General features: G+C 47.1%; 1 protein-coding gene across 3 annotated transcripts in view; it reads right to left on the bottom strand.

Annotated features, from left to right (window-relative positions):
• LOC147623608 (S-adenosyl-L-methionine-dependent methyltransferases superfamily protein) overlaps positions 1-20,191 on the bottom strand; it is a 76,982-nt gene that overhangs the window by 28,797 nt on the left and 27,994 nt on the right. For all 3 annotated transcript variants that reach the window (XM_086820177.1, XM_086820176.1, XM_086820178.1), the window contains exons 3-4: positions 6,565-6,698; positions 4,491-4,633 (exon numbers count right to left, since the gene is read on the bottom strand). In XM_086820177.1, coding sequence (XP_086676303.1) covers positions 4,491-4,633; positions 6,565-6,698 — 277 coding nt within the window. The remainder of the gene's footprint in view (positions 1-4,490; positions 4,634-6,564; positions 6,699-20,191) is intronic.

Raw genomic sequence — 20,191 nt, 5'->3', positions numbered from 1 at the left:
CATCGCCGTTGTGCGCAGTTCCGTCCGTTGCCGCCGCCTGCAGTTTTGTTTCTGGCCGTCACCTATTTCGTTGATTTTCAAGCGCTTCCACCTTGCCGCCTACTCAGCGTTGCTCCGCCAGTTTTCGCCTCCAGCTTGGGTGGTGCTAGTGCCGAGGGCTCCACCACCACCCGGCCACCCGGCGGAGCTCGCACCACAGTGGGTGGCGACGACTGGCTGAGCCCCGCCACACTTGTGGCTTACGTGGTAGAGGCCACATTTTTTGCGAGAAAATTGGTCTCGACTCTCCATTCCGTCGCTGTCCCAGTTCTGTCCACTGTAACCCTCACCGTCCGGCGTTCGCATCGTCACCTTCGTCTTTGCGCTCTCCGGCTCTGTCTGCACCCCACCATTGACACTGTCAGCAACTCCCACCAGCACATGCAGCTCGCACATGCTCAATGCAAAGCTTGTGACTTGCCCAAGCATTAAAAATGTCCAAGTACATTAATCTTTGGGGTGCCCACCGGTTATAGTTGTTCACAGCACTTTAATGAAAGTGAATCCCTTTAAAAAAGGATGTCCATCCCATTTAAATGAGTCTGAAACGTTTAAAATACGAGGGGCTCCACTTATAAATTATCCACCCAAATTATAAGTGAGTGTGGACAGCCCTATAAGAGCACGTTTCCATGCCCAAAACCTTCCTCAAATCCTCCAGGCTTGCCTGGCGTGTTTCCCACACCAGTCTTGGCCTCCGATGTCCACCTTCTTGTCCAAGGTCCTGTTTTGGATGTTTCCATGAAGCTTTTAGCACAATCCCTCGGGCACACCCTCATCACATGTATGCATGATGTGGATGTACCATCAAAGATGATATGGAGCATCACAGTGTTTTATGAGTTAGTTACTAGCCACGTAAAAGCTCCAATAGGTGTCACAAGAGATCTCTAGCACGATTAGGGTGAAACAGGGCTGCCCTCTCTCGCCAACCTTATTTTGCCTCTACATTGATGCAATCTCTAACTTCATTGCCAGACTAGGTGTGCCAAAGTAGGTGGCACAAGTTCTCCTCTAGCAGTATTACATACCTGGCACCATGGTCACCACGATGGTATTGACTACCTTCCACCCTAACTAGTGGAATGATCCCCAAGTCCTGGTCTAAATCGATGGAGCTCCCGGCTTTGACCTACTGCTAATACCGAGTGAAATGTCCATCAGCCTGACATAGCCCTCTCAAGGAGTCATATAAGTCGGCACAAAATTGGGTGAAAGATTCACCCTTCCAACCCTAGTAACCCCATCCAAATTACCTTTCCAATTTTCTTGTCAAGCCTTGCGTAAACTCTGTCTACCATAGGGTGATTATCCCCCATAAGGATAGGACATAGCAAGGTTAGAAAATATAGATACACTTAGAAACTCTACATGTTGTAGATCCTAGCATCCCATACCACTAGGATACACACCATATAAAATTTACTTGAGACTTTTAAAGCTGAGTCAGGGTGATCAATCCTTTCCCGAATCTCAACTAAGCCTTTGTGCACTACACCTCCACCCCATGTCATGGTCCACCCTACAGGTAACGCACTGGAAGAAACAGTGAAATAGGGTGAGGCCCCTTCAAACATACTAGATTCCATTACAAAGGACAAAATATGACCCTTCCAATCTACATGGACATCATGACTAAAAAACCATTCTTTACCTAGTATAACATCGATCCTATATAGATTCATAATAAAAAAAACTAGGGACTTTATATAACTCTGAAAAGATATCAGACACACGCTTGTCTCTCTGATCTGTCCCATGTCCTGCCGCCAAGTTCACATGATACACGTGATCACTTGGTTGCATCTTCACTCCCAGCTTTGCTTTTGCACAAGTTTAGCATTGATGAAGTTGTGAGTGCTATCAGGGTAAAAAAAGAAGCGCAGAGTCTCCCCTAACACCGCTCCAAACATACATATCAAGTTGTTAGGATCGAAGACTTCCATGCTGAAAACACATTCCATGCAAGCACTGTGCCTCTCCTTTTTCTCACCCGCAAAAGCCTTGGGTACGAAAGGAGGAGCCTGCTGCCTTTCTCGTAGGAATGGTTGCACCAATCACCACATGCTCACGAAAACCACCTGATCCCGCAAAAGTTGGATCTCTTCCCGCAACTCCACCCGGAGTTGCCATTTGGTCCTCGAAGTAAGTTTTTTGGACCGGTTCTACCACCTCTTGTTGCACCTCCATGCGTTCCCTTGACCCTTGAGATGATCTTCCTCATGGTTGGAAACCTCATCAACGAAGTGGAGTCGTGCCGCCATGGTAAAGGGAGAAATAGAAAGAAAGGAAAGTCTGCTGTTGCAAGATACCTATGTGAGAGATTCTGAAAATCAGGAAAGTGGGAGAAAAAAAACATACGTTTAACATAAGAAAGTGGAGAAAGCATGCAAAACAAGGTGACCCACTTGTGTTCCACCCACGAAAGATGAAGAGCCGGCTAAGAATCCTCGCAATGGGCTTCATAACATGCTAATAAGGACAAGTGGTCTAAGGCCTCCCCTTTTATGGGCAAAAAAAACGCCGAAGTGCTTTTTTCTAAAAAAACTAGGCCGCTTTTCGTAATCCCAGGGCTCCCCTAACCCTACTGGATTAGTCCCCAACCCCAAGGGTTAGTGCTAGGCATGGTCACCATGAAACTCGTTTCGGTGGCCTTGAAACTCATTTCGCGTTTCGACGTTGAAACGTTTCATGCGCATCATGGAAACCATTTCGTTTCATGCGGAACAAAAAATTGTGATTTTTTCTATGCTTTAACCTCTTTCACTTCCCTTCTTTTCCGTTTTGTCTCTTTTGTTCTCTTCTCTTTTTTATGTTTTAACCATCCTCCTTTCTTCAATGGTGACATTATGGCAATATCTTCTCAATTTTTATGCATATGATCGTTTGTGCACCTATCCACAGTTGAAACGTTTCATTCCAAAATAGATCGTTTCGACACTGAAACGTTTCAAGAACTGGTTGTTGTTCCATGATGATATAGCCTGTCAGATTGTGTTGAGATTAGGAGAAAGATATCTTATGTGTGTCTCGCTCCTATAGCAGGTTATCCAGAGAGTCGACGAACTTGTGTTTCGATTGGGCAGATCTGGGTTTCAACTCACTGCCTTAGAGTGGAGACAAAGGAAAGTAGAAGGCATTGCCAAAGGACGAGAGTGGTGGACTCCGCTCTATATAGATCGAGACAGAGGAGCACTACATTTGCAGATGCCCAACATTCTATGAGATCTGAAGGACTGCCTCTCTCCAAGGGGATTTGGTCCATTGTCGCGGATCATTTATTTCCCAAACCAGAGATGCCTGGGACTTTGCCTGATAAAGCTGAGCAGGAATAGAGACTCACTCCTCAAGGATAGCAAAGCCCAACCTCAGGACACCTCACAACTGAATATTACTAGCTTCTTCTAGGTCCAAGGTGGCAACACCAATCCGCAACTCAGAGAGGTACCAAAGCCTGCAGACCCACTGAGGAGGAGTAGCCACCCAACTGAGCCCAGTACACATGAAAATCCACAGGAACATAGAAGGGGTAGGCTAGCACTCACTACCCAACCATGGCTCCAAACTATACGCAATAGTAAGCCACTCCCGAGCTAGAGACCAACACGACCCCAGCAAACACCCTCAAGGCAGATGCGTCCCAAACCATGCACCCCCAATCCACCCCGATTGTCACTAGCACGGCTAACCAGTGAGCTAAACACAAGCCGGGTCCCTTGGGAGGCCCCTCCCAAGGTAGAGTTCCACACACAAACTCTCATACAAATGAGCCACAATCCCAACTATATGTCCCAATAACCAGTTTACACTGCTATAACTGCCTCCTAGCTGCATATAAAAGGGGTGCCTCTCCCTCCTTCACTCACTTAACACTAATGGCATTGGATCACATGCAAGTGAAGGAGGAAGCACAATACCTGATTGCAGCTTGTAAAAGTTGTAGCAAAGGTTTTTATGCATTAACTTCATCACATTTCTTTGTGCAATTCTTTTTCTTCTTTTTTTTCCGAGAAAAGATCCTTTCATTAGTTTTAAAAAAAGCCCACTGGGCTACAAAACCCCTCTCCTGCTCATAAGAAGGCAGAGCAGAGATCCAATCAAGGCAGCTAGGGAGACTCTCCCTAGGTGCAGAAAAGTACAAATAAAAGTACAAATAGCTGAGAGGCTATATCATACAATAGGAGGGGGGATTCTTTGTGCAATTCTTGATCATCAAGCATTTGCATTAATGGTTGTAATTTCTTCCGCTACAATCCCCTATCTAGGACCTGTGCAAGCTTCCACAATTTCTCTACATTGTTTGGGGCCCATTCCAAAAGCTTGCATGCATGCACCTGTACAAGTGAGCATGCATACTTTTCACCTTGAAAAGAGGGATCACAAACACACAAGATATGAAAACATACTACCTCAGCCACTGATAAACTTACTAACTAATCCGATAAACTTACGTCCAATATGCGGTAACTTTGCCAAATCGTTTGCTTTACAGTTGTAAGCAATGTTCTCCTCTACGACTTCATCATCAAAATCAGAAGTTGTAATGTCCGTTGCAAAAGCTTTCTTCAAAAAAATTGACAGCGCCCCCGTTCCACTTCCAAAAAAAAAACATGAAGTGCTTGAGATAATTGTTCACATTTCCATTTTAAAACAGTTAATATTCATCTAATCCACCTTGTTTCTACCAGGATTTCCCCCTCCCCCTCATATAACCTTTTAAAGGGCTTCAATATGACCCAAAAGCACTTGGCTTGAAAATAAGTTTTGAGCTTAGAAAAAAGCCTAGACCTATTCCCACTAGGAGCGTATCCCCACCAAGATGCACTACGATAACAAAACTTTTGATGACTGATTGACCATAGCTGACCCGATAACCAACACAACCTAGATAATTAATCCACGAGAAAACAGATATTTTATTGCTGTGTGAATCAAGGCATGTTACAAGCTCCAACTATGGAAACAATGACAATTTCTCCACACACACACACACACACACACACACACACACACACACCAAAAGAAAAAAAAACCAAAATCAAAAGGGTAATAACAAGTGTATAATATCACCCAATATTAAACAACCACTCATTTCCTTAGTCATACAAACGACGACTAATTGCCTTTGTCAAAATATAAATAGCGGTATAAGCATACCTTTCATCATGACAAGTGCTAAAGTCATGTAGAAAAAAATATTTTATAGGTATATAATCGATTCTATTTACATTCTAAAATTATACTATTTCTATTTTTTTAAAATAGAACAGTGAATACACAGCAAAGAGAATTTTTGGTGGAGGTTCGAACACATACACTCTCTCACCCCCTTGTGGAGTGAGGGGGAGGGGTGGGCACCCACATCCTGAGAGGAGAAGGGTGCTGCCTTAACCAACCACCTATTGTCCCCAACCCCAAAGAGAATCTTATTGAGAAAACACATCATGGCAAGAACATCTGCACATGAAATTATTGTATATTCGATATTAAGGTTTGAAAGTCTTCTACCATGTAGTTATAAAACCTGTTTTGAAATGCATAACAAATAAAAGGAAGGTGTTGAGAAAATAGGAGTTTGCACACCATAGACCAAGATTCCCTACATGAAGCCCAACCAACTGTGTTTTGACAATTGAAACAATGCTCCTCAATTTTTAGATTGCAATTTCCTGACCATCTGGTTTGTTGCTTTTTTATTTGCAGAAGAAACACAACTACTTGTTCTTTGGTTAAAACCATACACAAAGGTGGCATGACTTGTCTCAGTAAGTTTTATGGCTGTGTCTTATATGCTTTCTATGCTACTGGTGAGACCATTCAGATTTGGAGGGAGTATGCCGTCTTTAGAGGATATTCCAGAGACAATGACCAATATGGAGAATCCTCATGTTTTTAATAGGCCCCGATCTGTGAACCCCAGTAACTTCTTGAGATTGTCTGATGGTGATAACGGTAGTTAAGCTTGGCAGAGCAGGGCAAAGCCGGTGGTTGGGCAGACGCCCCATTGTTCGAGGTATTGCTATGAATCCAGTTGATTATTCTTATGGAGGAGGCGAAGGACTCACGAAAGGAGGTAGACCTTCGGTGTCACCTTGGGGAAAGCCCACCAAATGTGGATTTCGAGCACATGCAAACACCATCAAGTCAAACTTTTCGTATGCAATCGCTCTCAATCATCATCTGATCTGATACTTGTCACGCTCTATCTGCTCTTCAGAACAGGATTCAGGATCCCTCCTAGAGGGCAAAGACCAGAAAGGCAGCTTTCATGAATATCTGCAGTGACAACCCGTTCTTCTCACTTTCTGCTACATAGACTATTACCCCTCCCTGAATGACTTAACTTCACACCGCATGAAAGATCTATAAATTAACAGCACAAGATATTAAATCATTAGCTAAAGCATCATTAACAAGGTATAGACATAAAGACATTTAATAAAGAATGCAAACACACAAACAGCCTTTCTAATTGTTCAAGAATAACTCTGCGACTTTACTGATTGGAGATCCAAGTGAAGTTACCTTCCAAGTTCGAGAATTTGTCGCCCTTTCAGCACGTCCTGGTGTCCTACTAGCCATTCAGCAAATGACAGAGTACCCGGCCACAGAAGGTTTGCATTGACTTCATGGAAAGCAAACTCCCTGATTGACAGAACCTGGTATTCATGCACTGGTTTTGTATCATTGCGCGTTACAAGCAGCATAGTATCATATCTAGAGCAAGTGCTTCGCTTGAGTTTTAAAAAATTCAGATGGAATTGATGTGTAATATTGACCAACTGAAATAAAACAATATAAAAACTACTGCTGGTAAAGCCACACCAATGTACATAATCACACGACAGCACGACAGCACGACAGCTCCGCAAGACTCAGACAAATGGAGGAGAAGACAAGCACTGAGTCAAGTTCTTTGGCTTATATCTCTTGGATATGTGGAGCTCTCAAATCAGTCCATGATGTCTTCGAGATAATCCGAGAAAAACTCTCAAAATAGTCCATGAGCAAGCCTCAATCGTGGCCGACTGTATGGTCACATCTGTGGAGAGCTCCAAAAAACAGCTATAGCACGGTTGCATAGGCGGATGAGAGAGAAGAAGAGTTGTTGTTAGATGCACTATACGACCAGATCAGAAGATACCCACAACTGTACCTGCTATACGTCCATATCATAAAAGATGATCTGCTGCTGTACGACCAGTCACTCAAGAGGGGAAAACAAGGCAGGTCGACCTACTAATGCAGTTGGCCAGTAAAGGGAGAAAGGGGTTGCTGAACCCCATAACATCATACCCAAACATACTTCGATGGTGACCAAACCTAGTAAACATGTGGGACAAACCCACCCCGACATGCATGCACACTAGGAGGTGGTGTTTGGTCGTTTTGTTGGAAAGATACCCGGCTGCCGATACAGCACCTACCTTATTCAAGACTAGAAAAAAGTATTGCAGCATGTGACATGGAATGGCCGTGGCATGGTGCAAGGGAATTCCTTGAGCGCTGAAAGCACACATTGGACTACGGCTCTTGCCCGCCCATTGGCTTTCACGCAGCCAAGGAAAGCTTTCTTCTTGGCAAAAAAGGGCATAATTGAGATCCATGATGTGGTGGACCAGGCTGGAAACATTAAGTCCTTTCCTATGGCTCGACGTAGCTTTGGATTGGGTATGCATTATAGACCTTTGTGGCATAGTTGTTGTCCCCCTTTGCACTAATACCGCCGCTTCATATGTATGATCGCCTGGCTGACTGCTGGAAAGTCTTGGGGGTGCCTTTGGATGCTATATCGGCTAAGAATTTATATGTGAGGCTTCCGCCACCGCCATGGATTACGTCAGTATGTAATGATCTGTGGCACTTACAAAAACCATTACTATGGTGGAGGAAATGTAGGGGGGGTAGAGAGAGAGAGAGAGAGAGAGAGAGAGAGAGAGAGAGAGTCTACTAAAGATGCTTAATATATCTACCAAAGATACACCAAGCGTCTACTCAAGACCCAATGGGCCTATGCGACCAAAGTGATACAAAAATGTCCATGGCATATCTCATCATGGAACAGAAAATAAAATAAAACAAATCAAAACTATCTCACTCGAGTGATACAGAACTGTCCATGGAAATCTCATCATGGAATACCAAGAGCATGAAGCATGAAACATGAGAGGAGCATCAGCCCCCAATAGATGGTATACCACTCTCCAAAATATCAAGCATGGAGCTAATGAGTATGGCCGAGAGGTCTCCCTCCACTACATCACGTGGAAAGATAGCTCGATGGCATTGGAGCATGTCCTGGATCTGGAGCTGATGAGGGGATCGTGGCCAACGTCCAGGGCGTCGGGCGCGCTGGAATGCGGAGGCCCAGTCCGACATAACTCCTCTTGGGCGTGATGGGTCCACAGCAGCCCGTGGTGGGTCCACGGGATCCACTGTATGAGTGTGTGTCCTCATGTTGGGTCTAGAAGAAGTTGGTGATGGCTAGCTAGGAAGGGAGGGGTCGGGGTGACCGGGGCCAAAGCTCTCTCAAGAAAGTGTCCCTGTGTTAGCGAAGCTCGAGTAGAAAGGGCCCTAGGCAATGGTGGTCCCGGAAATCAATGATCCTGGAAAGTGGGCCAAATCCCTAATGGAACAGACATTGAAACCCCCCACGGATCTCATAGTATATTGGGCAATGACATATGTAATGCTCCTCTACATCAACCTCCCGCGTGGGGGCGGGGATCGACACTTGGGGCCCCGGGCGGTCCCTCCGAGATCGGGCCCGGAAGACTCCCCTCGCAGGGGGAACATTATGATCTAGGGCCTCTCAACTTGTTACCAATCCTCAGCGGATAAATCTGGCCCCAGAATACTGCTCCATACATCAAGGCTAGTGTGACGAGGGTGTCAAAAGGCCAACCCTTTATATTGGGCCCCTAGATATGTGCCTAGAAGCACTGCCGCTCAAGTAAACTCAAGGCTGCATATCCCCGTATCACTTTGGCACGTGTTGTGGGAACCATGGTGAAGCGGGCCACTGAAAGTGACACCAAGGTAGACATAGGATGAGACAATCTCGAGAGGATTCCCTCTGTATGTGATGCTCAATCTGGATGTGAAGGGGCAAGAGGTATTGAAGACCATTACCTTGGTTTTACCAAGGTTAACAGTGAGGTCCTGCTAACTGCAAAAATCCTATAAGGCATCCAAATGTCTCTTAAGCCCCTCGGTTGATGTCATCTAAAAGGAGGATGATGTCATCTCCATAAAGTAGCACGGAGATCAATATGCCTCTGCTAGTGTGGGACCAGCCCCACCTAATCTATCAATGAAGCTCGAGATCTCATCAATGTAGAGGCCAAAAAGAGTGGGTGATAGAGGGCAACCTTGTTCCACCCCAATAGTGCTGGAAATCTCGTGCGATGTACCTCTTCAAGATTTGTCCCATAATTATTAGGATCAAGTGGATCTCCGGCTTTGAGGATGGGGGTGATGGTGTTAGTGGACCAAGAGGGTGGAAATACTTCACAAAGGGCTCTATTGAACATGTTGAACATGTAGGCAATAGGGACGCCAGGGTATCATCGGCATATGAGATGTACTTGGCAGTGAGTTCCTCGTGATCCTAGGCCCAAACCCATTACGTAGCCTAAGGATGGCCTTGAGGACCATGCCCTTTTTGAAGGAGGTGGAGATGGTGGGGGTTGGGGGTACAAGTGGCTGGTGGCTCTAATGGCTGATGGGGGGTATGATAGAGGGAGCGTGCATAGGAGTGTCATGTCCGGGCAACTCATAGGTGTGGGGGGGCGATGTTCTTGTAGTTTCCTCCAAGCCTCTTTGTAATTCGGCCCTAAGAAGAGTCGATATAACTCATCCTCTTTCCAAGCATAGCACTCCCATTTCTTGTGTGGGGTGAGACGTTGAGAAATTCGTTGCGCTTGGCACTTCATGATGATCTCAATCCGTACCTCACACTGAAGACAAGCGTATGGCTCAACACTCGTCATCATACCAACAGTTCTGCGGCATTGAACCGCAACGTGGCTTTGTGGTAGACCATCGCATATGCAGATAAAAGAGGTGGTGGCAGATGAGTGGAGAATGGTCGTGAGCTGTGATGTGAGGGCCGGTAGGGGGACAGTAGGATCCACATCCTGGAGGCTGGAGGTGGCAGTAGATGTGGTCAGAGTAAACAGGGCCAAGCTCAAGATCAAAACAGACCTAGGTGTAACGTGAGATGGGTGGTGGTGGTGGTGAGGGGGCGGGTGGTGTGCAAGTAAGAGTGAAAGAGAGGTAGGCATGGGCAGCTTCAAGGGGGGGTGGCGGGATGGAGAAGTTGGGGAGAAGGCATGCCAAAGCCGGAGATCCCATCAAGTAGTCCAGAGTGTTGGAACCTCTTGAGTAAGGAAGGAGATGAGGGCATCAGAGGAGGGCCATCAGGGCATCCCATTATAGATAACAAGACCATGCGCAGCTCCTAGCTCTAGAAAATGTCTCCCATACACCATGACCTCCTCACGGTCCTCTGATGATCTCTATAACCCCGTGTCAATGATGTCCAGCTCCTGTAGTCTAATAGGTGTTAGTGTTAGCACATTCATCCCCAGTTTCTGCCCATGTCTGGTTTCAGTCTCTTGTTTCTTCTCCTCGTCCTGTTCCAGTTACTTGGGAGGAAGTTCTCCCCTCCATTATGCAGATTGAGTCTCGCTTTGAGGAGTGGACTGGCACCTCTGATGGTCTTGATGGAGCTTTGGCTACGCGAGATAAAGGGAAGAATCGACAAAAGAAAGGGAAAGGGGGTTCTGACAAGAATTCCAAGGATAAAGACAAAAGAAAATCTTCTAAAAACAAGGACATTGAATGTCATTATTGTGGCAAGAAGGATCATAAATCGCCCCAATGTCACAAGAAGAAGCGGGATGAAGAAGCAAAGAACTCTTCCTCTACATCGGTGTCTCAGACCAAGAAGGATGATGGCATTCTTCCATTAGCAAGTACTCGTCATATACTTGCTCTTGTGACTTCTGAGTCACAATCGCAATCGTGGATTGTGGATAGCGGTGCTACTCCTCACATGACACCCCATCGAGATTGGTTCAAGGACTTCACTGCCAGGTCAGGCGAGATCACTTTATTTGATTCTTCTTCCGTGCCAATGCATGGACATGGCACCATCCCCATCTTCCGCTCTTCCGTGGACAAGAGGTACTTCTCTGACGTTCTGTACATTCCAGATTTGGCTTTTAACCTTTTGTCAGTGAGTGCTCTTACAGCTCAGGGTGCGGAGGTGATCTTCTCTCGTTATGAGATTACCATTCGTGATAAGGAGACTCGTAGCATCTTGGCTTAGGGAGTCCAAGATAGTGGTCTATACAAGTTGACCGCTCTGCTTTCTTCTGGTTCTTCTTTTGCTCTTTGGCATGCTCGGTTTGGCCATTTGAGCTATCAGCTTCTACAGCAAGCTTCGAAGGATGGGTTGGTTGAGGGTTTACCGACCATTAAGGCTCCATCTTCTGCTTGTTCCTCTTGTTTACAAGGGAAGCAACACTGAGCCGCCTTTCCAAAGGAGGCGACACACAGATCTTCGACATCACTTGCTCTTGTTCATGCAGACTTATGTGGTCCTATGAGTACTGCGTCTTTGAGTAAGGCGTTGTACATGCTCGTGATGGTGGATGACTTCTCCAGATATACTTGGGTTTTCTTTCTAAAGACCAAGGATGAGGCTTTTCAGCACTTTTGTGATTGGAGAGTTGAGGTGGAAAAAGAGACCAGTTGCTCAGTCAAGGCTCTCAGGACCGACGGAGGAGGTGAGTTTACATCCCAGGAATTTCAGCAATATTCCAGGACCCATGGCATTCAGAGACAGCTTACTACAGCATATACTCCATCACAAAATGGAGTTGCAGAGGAAGAATAGGACCATTATGGAGATGGCCCGTGCTATGCTTGAGCATTCTTCATTACCTCGAGGCAGCTTCCACTGCTGTCTACATTTAAAACAAGTCTCCTACTGCTGTGCTACCAGATAAAACTCCATAGGAGGCTTTCCATGGTGGGAAACCTTCTGTTGTTCATTTCCGGATATTTGGTTGCTGAGGCAGCTTCCACTGCTGTCTACATTTAAAACAAGTCTCCTACTGCTGTGCTACCAGATAAAACTCCATAGGAGGCTTTCCATGGTGGGAAACCTTCTGTTGTTCATTTCCGGATATTTGGTTGTTCGGCGTATGTTCATGTGCCTAAGGAGCATCGTTCCAAGTTGGACTCGAAGTCTCAATACATGACTTTTCCCGGATACAGCACTGTGTCCAAGGCATATCGTCTTTATGATCCTCAGGCCGGCAAAGTTGTTGTGAGCTGTGATGTGGTGTTCGACGAGACTCCTACATCTTCAGAGGGGGGTGGTGAGCTTCTTCTTCCTCCACCTCCGCCTTTGCCTCCTCCTCCTCCTCCTCCTCCCTCTGCTTCTGTTACACCTCCAACTGTGGATTCTCAGTCAGATGATGATGACTGTGCTCCTCCTCCAACGAGTTCGAGCAGATCTGTGCCTGGATGGTACTATCAGACACTTCGTGATTTTGGGTTATGTGAGCTTCCTTCTGCTCCTCCGCCTGGTTCTCTCAAGCGATCTTCCAGAGTTACACGGAAACAAATTCATGAGGGCAACATCTTTGTTAACTATGCTCTTATGTCCTCTATCATTCATGGTCCTTCTGATCCCACTTCTGTGGACGAAGCTCTTTCACATGAGCCTTGGCGTCGTGCTATGCACGCAAAGCTGGATGCTATTGAACGGAATGGCACTTGGATTTTGGTGCCTAGGCCACTGCAACGTAAGGTGATTGGTGTGCACTGGATCTTCAAATCGAAGTTCCGAGCTGATGGCAGCTTGGACAAGCACAAGGTGAGGTTGGTTGCCAAGGGTTATGCTCAGCGCCTTGGAGTCGACTTCAATGAGACCTTCGCTCCGACGGCCCGGATGACTATCATTCGCACCGTTCTTGCTCTTGCAGAACATCATAGATGGCCTGTTTTCTAGATGGACGTCAAGTCGGCTTTCCTGAATGGAGAGCTTACACAGGAGGTTTATGTTGATCAACCGCCGTGATTTGTTGTTCCAGGCAAACAAGATCAGGTGTACCGGCTGAAGACGGCTTTATATGGTCTGAAGCAAGCTCCACCGGCTTGGTACCAGCAGATTAATGACTTCTTTGAGAAGCTTGGCCTGCGGCATTCTCATGCAAACTCAAACCTTTATATCCTCCTTGAGAGGGGGTTGATTGCTATCATTGTGGTCTATGTTGATGACCTCATCTTTAGTATTTACAGGTTCTTATTCTGTGAGGATCCGTTCAATCATGGATGCTTTGGAGACAGAGTTTGAGATGACGGATCTTGGCCTTCTGCATGATTTTCTCGGCTTTGAGATTTGGCAGACCTTGAAGGGCATTTTCTTCTCTCAGCAGAAGTACACAAGGGAGATTCTTGACAGATTTCAGATGACTAGATGCAAACCAATATCTTCTCCTATGGATACTAGTGAGAAGCTTTCTCTACTTGATGCTTCTCCAGGGACTGATCAAGCATAGTATCGGGGTCTCGTCGGTTGTTTGGTTTGGTTGACCTACTTCCGATCGGACATATGTTTTGCAGTCAGTTTATTGAGTTCTTTCTCATCCAAACCCCATCAGCAACATTGGCGGTGTGCTCTCAGAGTTCTTCGGTACTTGCGCGGCACTCTGGACTTTGGCCTCTTCTATGGCCAAGGATGCACTCTTGTTGGATGGTCTGATTTAGATTGGGCTAGAGATCCAGATACTCGGCATTCGACCACTGGTTGTGTATTTTAACTTGGGTCTGGAGCCATTTTATGGAGCAGTACAAAGCAGCCTACTATGGCGCTTTCCTCTACAGAGGCGGAGTATCGTGCGGTTTGTTATGTTCAATGTGTGGCGATTTGGTTGCAGAGATTATTGGAGGAGCTTGGTTGTCCTCCTACTGGATCTACTCTTCTATGGTGTGACAATCAGAGTTGCATTGCCATTGCCAAAGAACCCTGTGTTTCATGCTCATACGAAACACATTGAGATACAGTATCACTATGTTCGTGAACGGGTTCTTGCTGGAGATTTGCGTTTGGAGTATTGTCCCTCAGCGGAGAATGTTGCAGATTTGTTCACCAAGCCGGTTTCTTAGGCTTCCTCGGCTCCTCATCTTCGGCTTCTCGGAGTTTGTTCAGCATCTGGTGCTGAGAGGGGGTGTTAGCACATTCATCCCCAATTTCTGCCCATGTCTGGTGTCCTTTTGGTCCCTTTTGCACGGCCCTTGATTGTGGGCTGGCCACCCTTATTTTATATATTTTTCTGGGATTTTTCCCAGCCTGGATGCCTTTTTTCCAGTCGGCCAACTTCAGATGCCTAGTTGGCCAACTTCAACATTTCCAGTCGGCCAGCTCTCCCCACCTATAAATAGGTGGGCTCGCCTCTCAGTTTTGTATCTTGCCTAGTCTATCTTTTGCTCCCTCACTTATGAGACTACTTCTGTCTCTTGTTTGGGACTATTGCTTCAGTATATTCAGCATAGTTGCTCCATATCTCTCTCTCTTGCACTCTCTACTCAGCACACTCTAGTGCTTATTTGCTTCCGCTCTGTGCACTCTTTCAGTTGGCAGTCATCTCCTGTCTGTACACTACACCAGGGCCTCTTTTGTAGGTCAGCCCGCCCGTGTTTGGTGTTTCCCCATTTTTCCTCACTCTCAATGTATTTTTCCCATTTTTCTGAGGTGTGGAGGGTTGTCGGGTGATTCTGGCCAACTTGTTGATTCTGCTACCCGACTCCTTCTGGTGACCAGGCCAACTGCTGGCACCTGGCCGACCAGGTGTTTTGTGGTCAGGTGCACACTTGGGTGCTGGTCATGAGCAGTGGCTGCTGTTGGCCTGTTTTAGACAACCAGCAGCCTAGGGCCATATAAAATGGCCCCTTGCCCCCCCATACTTTCATGTTGTGTATTGTTGTACCAGATCTTGTATATAGTGCAGAGTTCACACAGCCTCACTCTCTGTTCTACGCTTTCTCTTCCACACACAGTTCAGCACTTTTCCTGCTGGTGGTTCTCTTGCATTTGCTCATCTTCATGTTGGTGTCCAGCTATGTTGTGCTCTCAACAGTTTCTCATATCCGTTGCGTATTCCGACATGGTATCAGAGCCCCAGGTGGCTTGAAGGTTGGAGACATTGGAGAGCTTGCAGGACTGTTTTTTGAAGACCTTGGAGCTTTCAGGAGATTTGAAGAGCTTGCGGGGACAGCTTGTTTTTTGGTGCTCATTGGAGATTTCTTGGGCTGTTCAGGACTTGGAGATTGGGTAGAAGGCGTCCATCACCGTTGGACAGCCACCTTGCATATTAGTTGCAGCCTCTTCTTCGTCTTTTTTCCCACCCACCCTCCCTTCACAAGACCAAAGTAACCCCCCCCCCCCCCCCCCCCCCCCCCCCCGCGATGGCAGACTTACTTGAGATGGCTGAGAAGCACGTGAATATCTGAAACCGACCTTCAGAAACTTGATGGGCGGTGAAACAAACACTCGCACACAAAACACTTCAACACCTTTGAGGACCTGGAAAAGGAAAATAAACAAGGGGAGCTAGAGTGCTCCTACAAAAAGTACACGGACACCGGTTGGCCCCAAATCGCAGTGGCGCCCCTTGCGGTATTTCTTTAATTTAATCAAATTTGAGTACAAAGTACAACTTGTGGAATCCTCTACCAATAGGATCCCTTGAAGCTTTCACACAGGACTTCCAAAATAAGAACTCTTGCTATTACAGCAAAGCATTCCATAGAGAAGGCATACCTGTACGACACCTCCCTGCTTGAAAAGGTCTTCTCCATCTCTACCATGGATCCCACAAACCCTTTCCCAAACAGCAGTAGGGCTGTACCGTCCTTCCTATAGTCACAGCTTGCATGTAACCTCGAGAAAACTAGAACCTGTCCACATGAATTCCAAAGACTTTTCCACATGAAACCAAAGACCTGTATCTGATTAACCATAAACCTGTATCCATAAACCATAGGCCTATTTCCTCGATACCAAAGTCCTATTTCTTCTCGAAAACCAATGTCTTGTTTCCATGACAGATATACCATCAAAGCACGGTTGCCAAAACCTAGAGAGAGAAAGTTAGAGGATGTGTCAAGCCATCCCGCAAATACACATAAGTCCAAGACGAAGAGCAACATCACATCTCTTCCAAGAACATCATCCTGTGCATCTTAACTTGATCCTCCGTTTCCCAATCTCATAAACAAGGCCAGCAATCCACGATGCTAGAGCGAGAGAAAAAGGTTTCTCGGCTGTGTATTTCCTGCAACCCCACTTGCTTGCGAAGAGAGAGAGAGAGAGAGAGAGAGAGAGAGAGAGAGAGAGAGAGAGAAAGAAAGAAAGAAAGATTTTATTAACGTCTTCCAAAAGACCGAACTCGGCCTATGAGACAAATCGGAGTACCTGTATGGGGTATCCTCTGTCATCCCAACAAAATGAAAAAGCACTGAATAAAAAAGCTGAATCTGGGTGTGCAGGGGATGGAGCTCTATTACTAGGAGAATGCAAAGCTATATGCATGGAGTATACAATCATGATATGCAACCTAGCTAGCTCCATCCTGTACCATACTGGGGGTATAAAATGGTATACATCAGTGAAGGGGGTGTCCACAGCTCCCTGAAGAACATGCCTGGGTGTGCTCTGAAGCGAGCCAGTCGCTCCGCACCCTCTCTGTGAAACTGAGCTCTGATCTCTGTCATCTCTCTCTGGTATAGGCGTGGTGTCCGAAAGCCAGGTGTCCTCTGTCTCCTGCGGGCTCTAAGTGTCTCTGCTCTCTGGAGAGTAATTCCCTGCCGTGTAGGGGCTGGGAGGGGTATGGATCTCTGAAAAAATGTAGTAATCTGTGTCTGTCGCCCCCCCTCTGGAGCTGTCTGAGCCTGTAATAATGTCTCTCTGTGGCGCTGTATGTCTAGAATGTATCTCCCCAGTATGCGCTGGTCTGCTGTCTCAAAGATCTGGCGTAGGGAATGTGGCTCTCTGAATAAAATGGGATATCTCTCTCTGATGGCTGTATATGCTCTGCATCTGCATACATAGTGCTCCTCACTCTCCACCTCCTCTCTGCACAATCTGCATACCCTCTCCTCTCGGGGGATCCGTGCTGCTCTGCCAGTCTCAATCTCCAATCGGTGTGATGAAACTCTGAGCTGACCAATAGCCACTCGGGAGCCGTGTGGTAAAAAGCCCTCCATGTATCTAGGCCTCTCTATAAATCCATCATCAGTGATACTCATGAAGTGATCTCTGTAGTATAGCATCTTCGGTGGAAGAGGCTGTGTAGGCGATATCCATGTCTCTCGTGTATAGAGCTGCCATAGATCCTGTCTCAATACTCTGTTCCTCTCACTATGAGAGAGACGGATATGTGGTGCATCCCTGTCATACTGGAATGGTGGTAGATGATCCATGTCTAGGCCATGCTGTGAGAACCAATGTGTGACCTGTGCATACCATGATCCTCTGTCTCCTGCCTCAGCCAACTGTCTAGATGCCTGAAAAGCTCTGTATGATAATCTGTCCTGTGGCATCTCTCTGAATCTGTCTAGCAGGCATATAGTCTGAAATATGGCCTCTACCATCATAGGAGGCGCAGCAAACTCTGCTCGGATAATGTCATGAGGTACTGACGGTTTGCTGCGTATCATGCGTGCCATCATGAGGGCCTGTGGTCTCTCTATCTGTGTCCACCAATGAGTAGCAAGGCCTGGTGCCCATACTGCTGCTCCATACATCAATGCCGGTGTGACTAATGTGTCAAATAGCCACCCCTTCGTCCGGGGCTCCTGAAAATGCGCCTGGTGGCACTGTCTCTCTAGCATAGCCAATGCTGCATATCCCCGTGTCAATCTAGCTCTGGCTGCTGAACCCATGGTAAAGCGTGTGGCTGCTGCAGAGAAGGTAACCCCTAGGTACACGTATGATGTCACCACCTCCACCTGGCATCCTGCGAGAGTGAATGTCAGCTGACTCCTGCCCTGTCTCGATGTATGAAAGACCATAACCTTGGTTTTCCCAAGGTTCACAGTAAGACCCCTCTGTGTGCAGAAATCATGGAGTGCATGTAGATGCTGTTGTAGACCACCTGGGGACTCAGACACCAATACAATATCATCAGCATAGAGCATAATATGTACTGAGGTACCTGCTAAATCAACTCCATCTCCGCCTCCCCGTGTAATGAAGTCAGCCACCTCATCAATGTATAACCCAAATAGCGTGGGGGAAAGTGGGCATCCTTGCTTCACACCAATGGTGCTAGCAATAGTCTCGGACATACCTCCTGGACATCTGACTCGCCCAAAAACCTGCTCATATAATGCATAGATGCCCCATGTCATATCTGCTGGTATGCCAAGAGACTGTAGGCGCTGAAAGAGCCTCTCTCGTGGTACTGTGTCAAATGCCTTGCGGAAATCCACAAAGCAGCAATAGAGCTTTCTCTTCCTCACTCTGGCCTGATCAATCATACATCTCAAAGTGAATACATGGTCAGTGGTAGAGAAAGCTCTCCTGAAGCCTGCCTGCCCTGATGAGCGTAAACCTGCTCGCTCAGCATATAAGCTAAGCTCCTGCTCCAGCACTGCACCATAGAGTTTGGCTAGCACGTGGCCAACCATAACCGTCCTGTAGTTGCTCGGATCGAGCATATCCCCTGTTTTGTGAATCGGCACAATGGTGTGCATCGTCCACTCCGCAGGCAAACCCTCTGCTAGTGCCCTGTTAAACAGGTGTGCAAGAAAAGGAGCTAAAGAATCTACTGCATATATGAGATGCTCACCCTGCAGGCCCATATGGTCGGCGGCCCGTCCATGCTGTAGGCGGCGGATAGCTTCCTGTACCATCGAGTGGGTAAAGAAGCTAGCTGTGGTAGGTCGAGGCTCCTGTGGCTGAGGTATAGGTGGCTGCTGTGGGGCATGGTATAGACCCTCTGCATATGTGTGCCATGTCTGTGGGTCTGCAATAGGTGTCGGGGTCCGGGGCTCTTTGAAGTGCCGCCATGAGACAGGGCTATCTCTACTCATGAAGAAATGAAAGATCTCTAGCTCCTGTATCTCTGTAAAGGCCCGCCTTTTGCGGCGAGTAAGTCTCCTCATCTCTCTCCTCGACTCCTGCTCTGTGATGGCTCCCAAGGCTCTCTGTATGCGGAGTCGTGAGTATAGGGCTCTGCACTCGTCATCATACCATCTGTTCTGGGGCATAGTCCCAGGTCTCGCAGGCTCTCCTGAGTGTACACGATGTGGGAAGCTCTGTAATGCAGCCGTGTGTAGGAGTGATGCGAGCTGGGCTGTAATGGTATCCATAGATGCCAGGGGATCCATGAGTAGGAGCCCATCCTCTACTCTGCCAGTGTATATGTCTGCCATGTCATGTGTGAAGTAGATGGTAGTGTGTGGCGTCGGTATATGGGGGGCTGGTGATACTGGTGATCCGGCTAGTGAAAATGCCAAGTATGTATGATCTGCCCCAATAGGACGAGGTGGAATGGAGAATGAGGTGACAAGCTGTGATGCCTCCAAAGACCCCATAATGTAGTCTACCACCGTGCCTCCGGTCCGTGTACGACCCCCATGTGGGAAGCATGTCAGCCCTCCTGATCCCGGCCACTGTAGCATCCCGTTATAAATAACCAGACGATGCCTGGCTCCCAACTCTAGTAAGTGGTCCCCATAATGCCCTCTGTCTGGTCCAGTGTCCTCTGATGCCCGACTAGCCCCTATCTCCTCTGGATCCACAGGGTGGAGGATCTCCATGTCATCATAGTCATACACCTCACACTGTCTGCTCTGTGTGTGGGCATTGAAGTCGCCCGTAAGAAATACTTCCCCTAGTGTAGAATAATGCATAATCTCCTCTGACAGACAAGTGTATGGCGAGGCTCCTATCTCCTCCTCCTGTGGCATGTCCTCTGTAATGACGTAGGAGGATCCTGATGGAGAAAAGTAACATAGAGCTATGTATATAACCCTGTCCTGTGAGAGCTGTAAGCTGATCCACATGTATCTGGCCTCTGGATCCTGTGCTACCACTCTCAGTCTCCCCTGTAGCTCCCGTCTGAATAGG

The sequence above is a fragment of the Cibotium barometz genome, chromosome 26 (assembly GCF_041138505.1).
Source record: "Cibotium barometz isolate CiBa-2024 chromosome 26, ASM4113850v1, whole genome shotgun sequence".
Classification (NCBI taxonomy): Eukaryota; Viridiplantae; Streptophyta; class Polypodiopsida; order Cyatheales; family Cibotiaceae; genus Cibotium; species Cibotium barometz.
The sequence above is the reverse complement of the archived record's forward strand: the minus strand, read 5'-3'. Positions and strand labels throughout refer to the sequence as shown.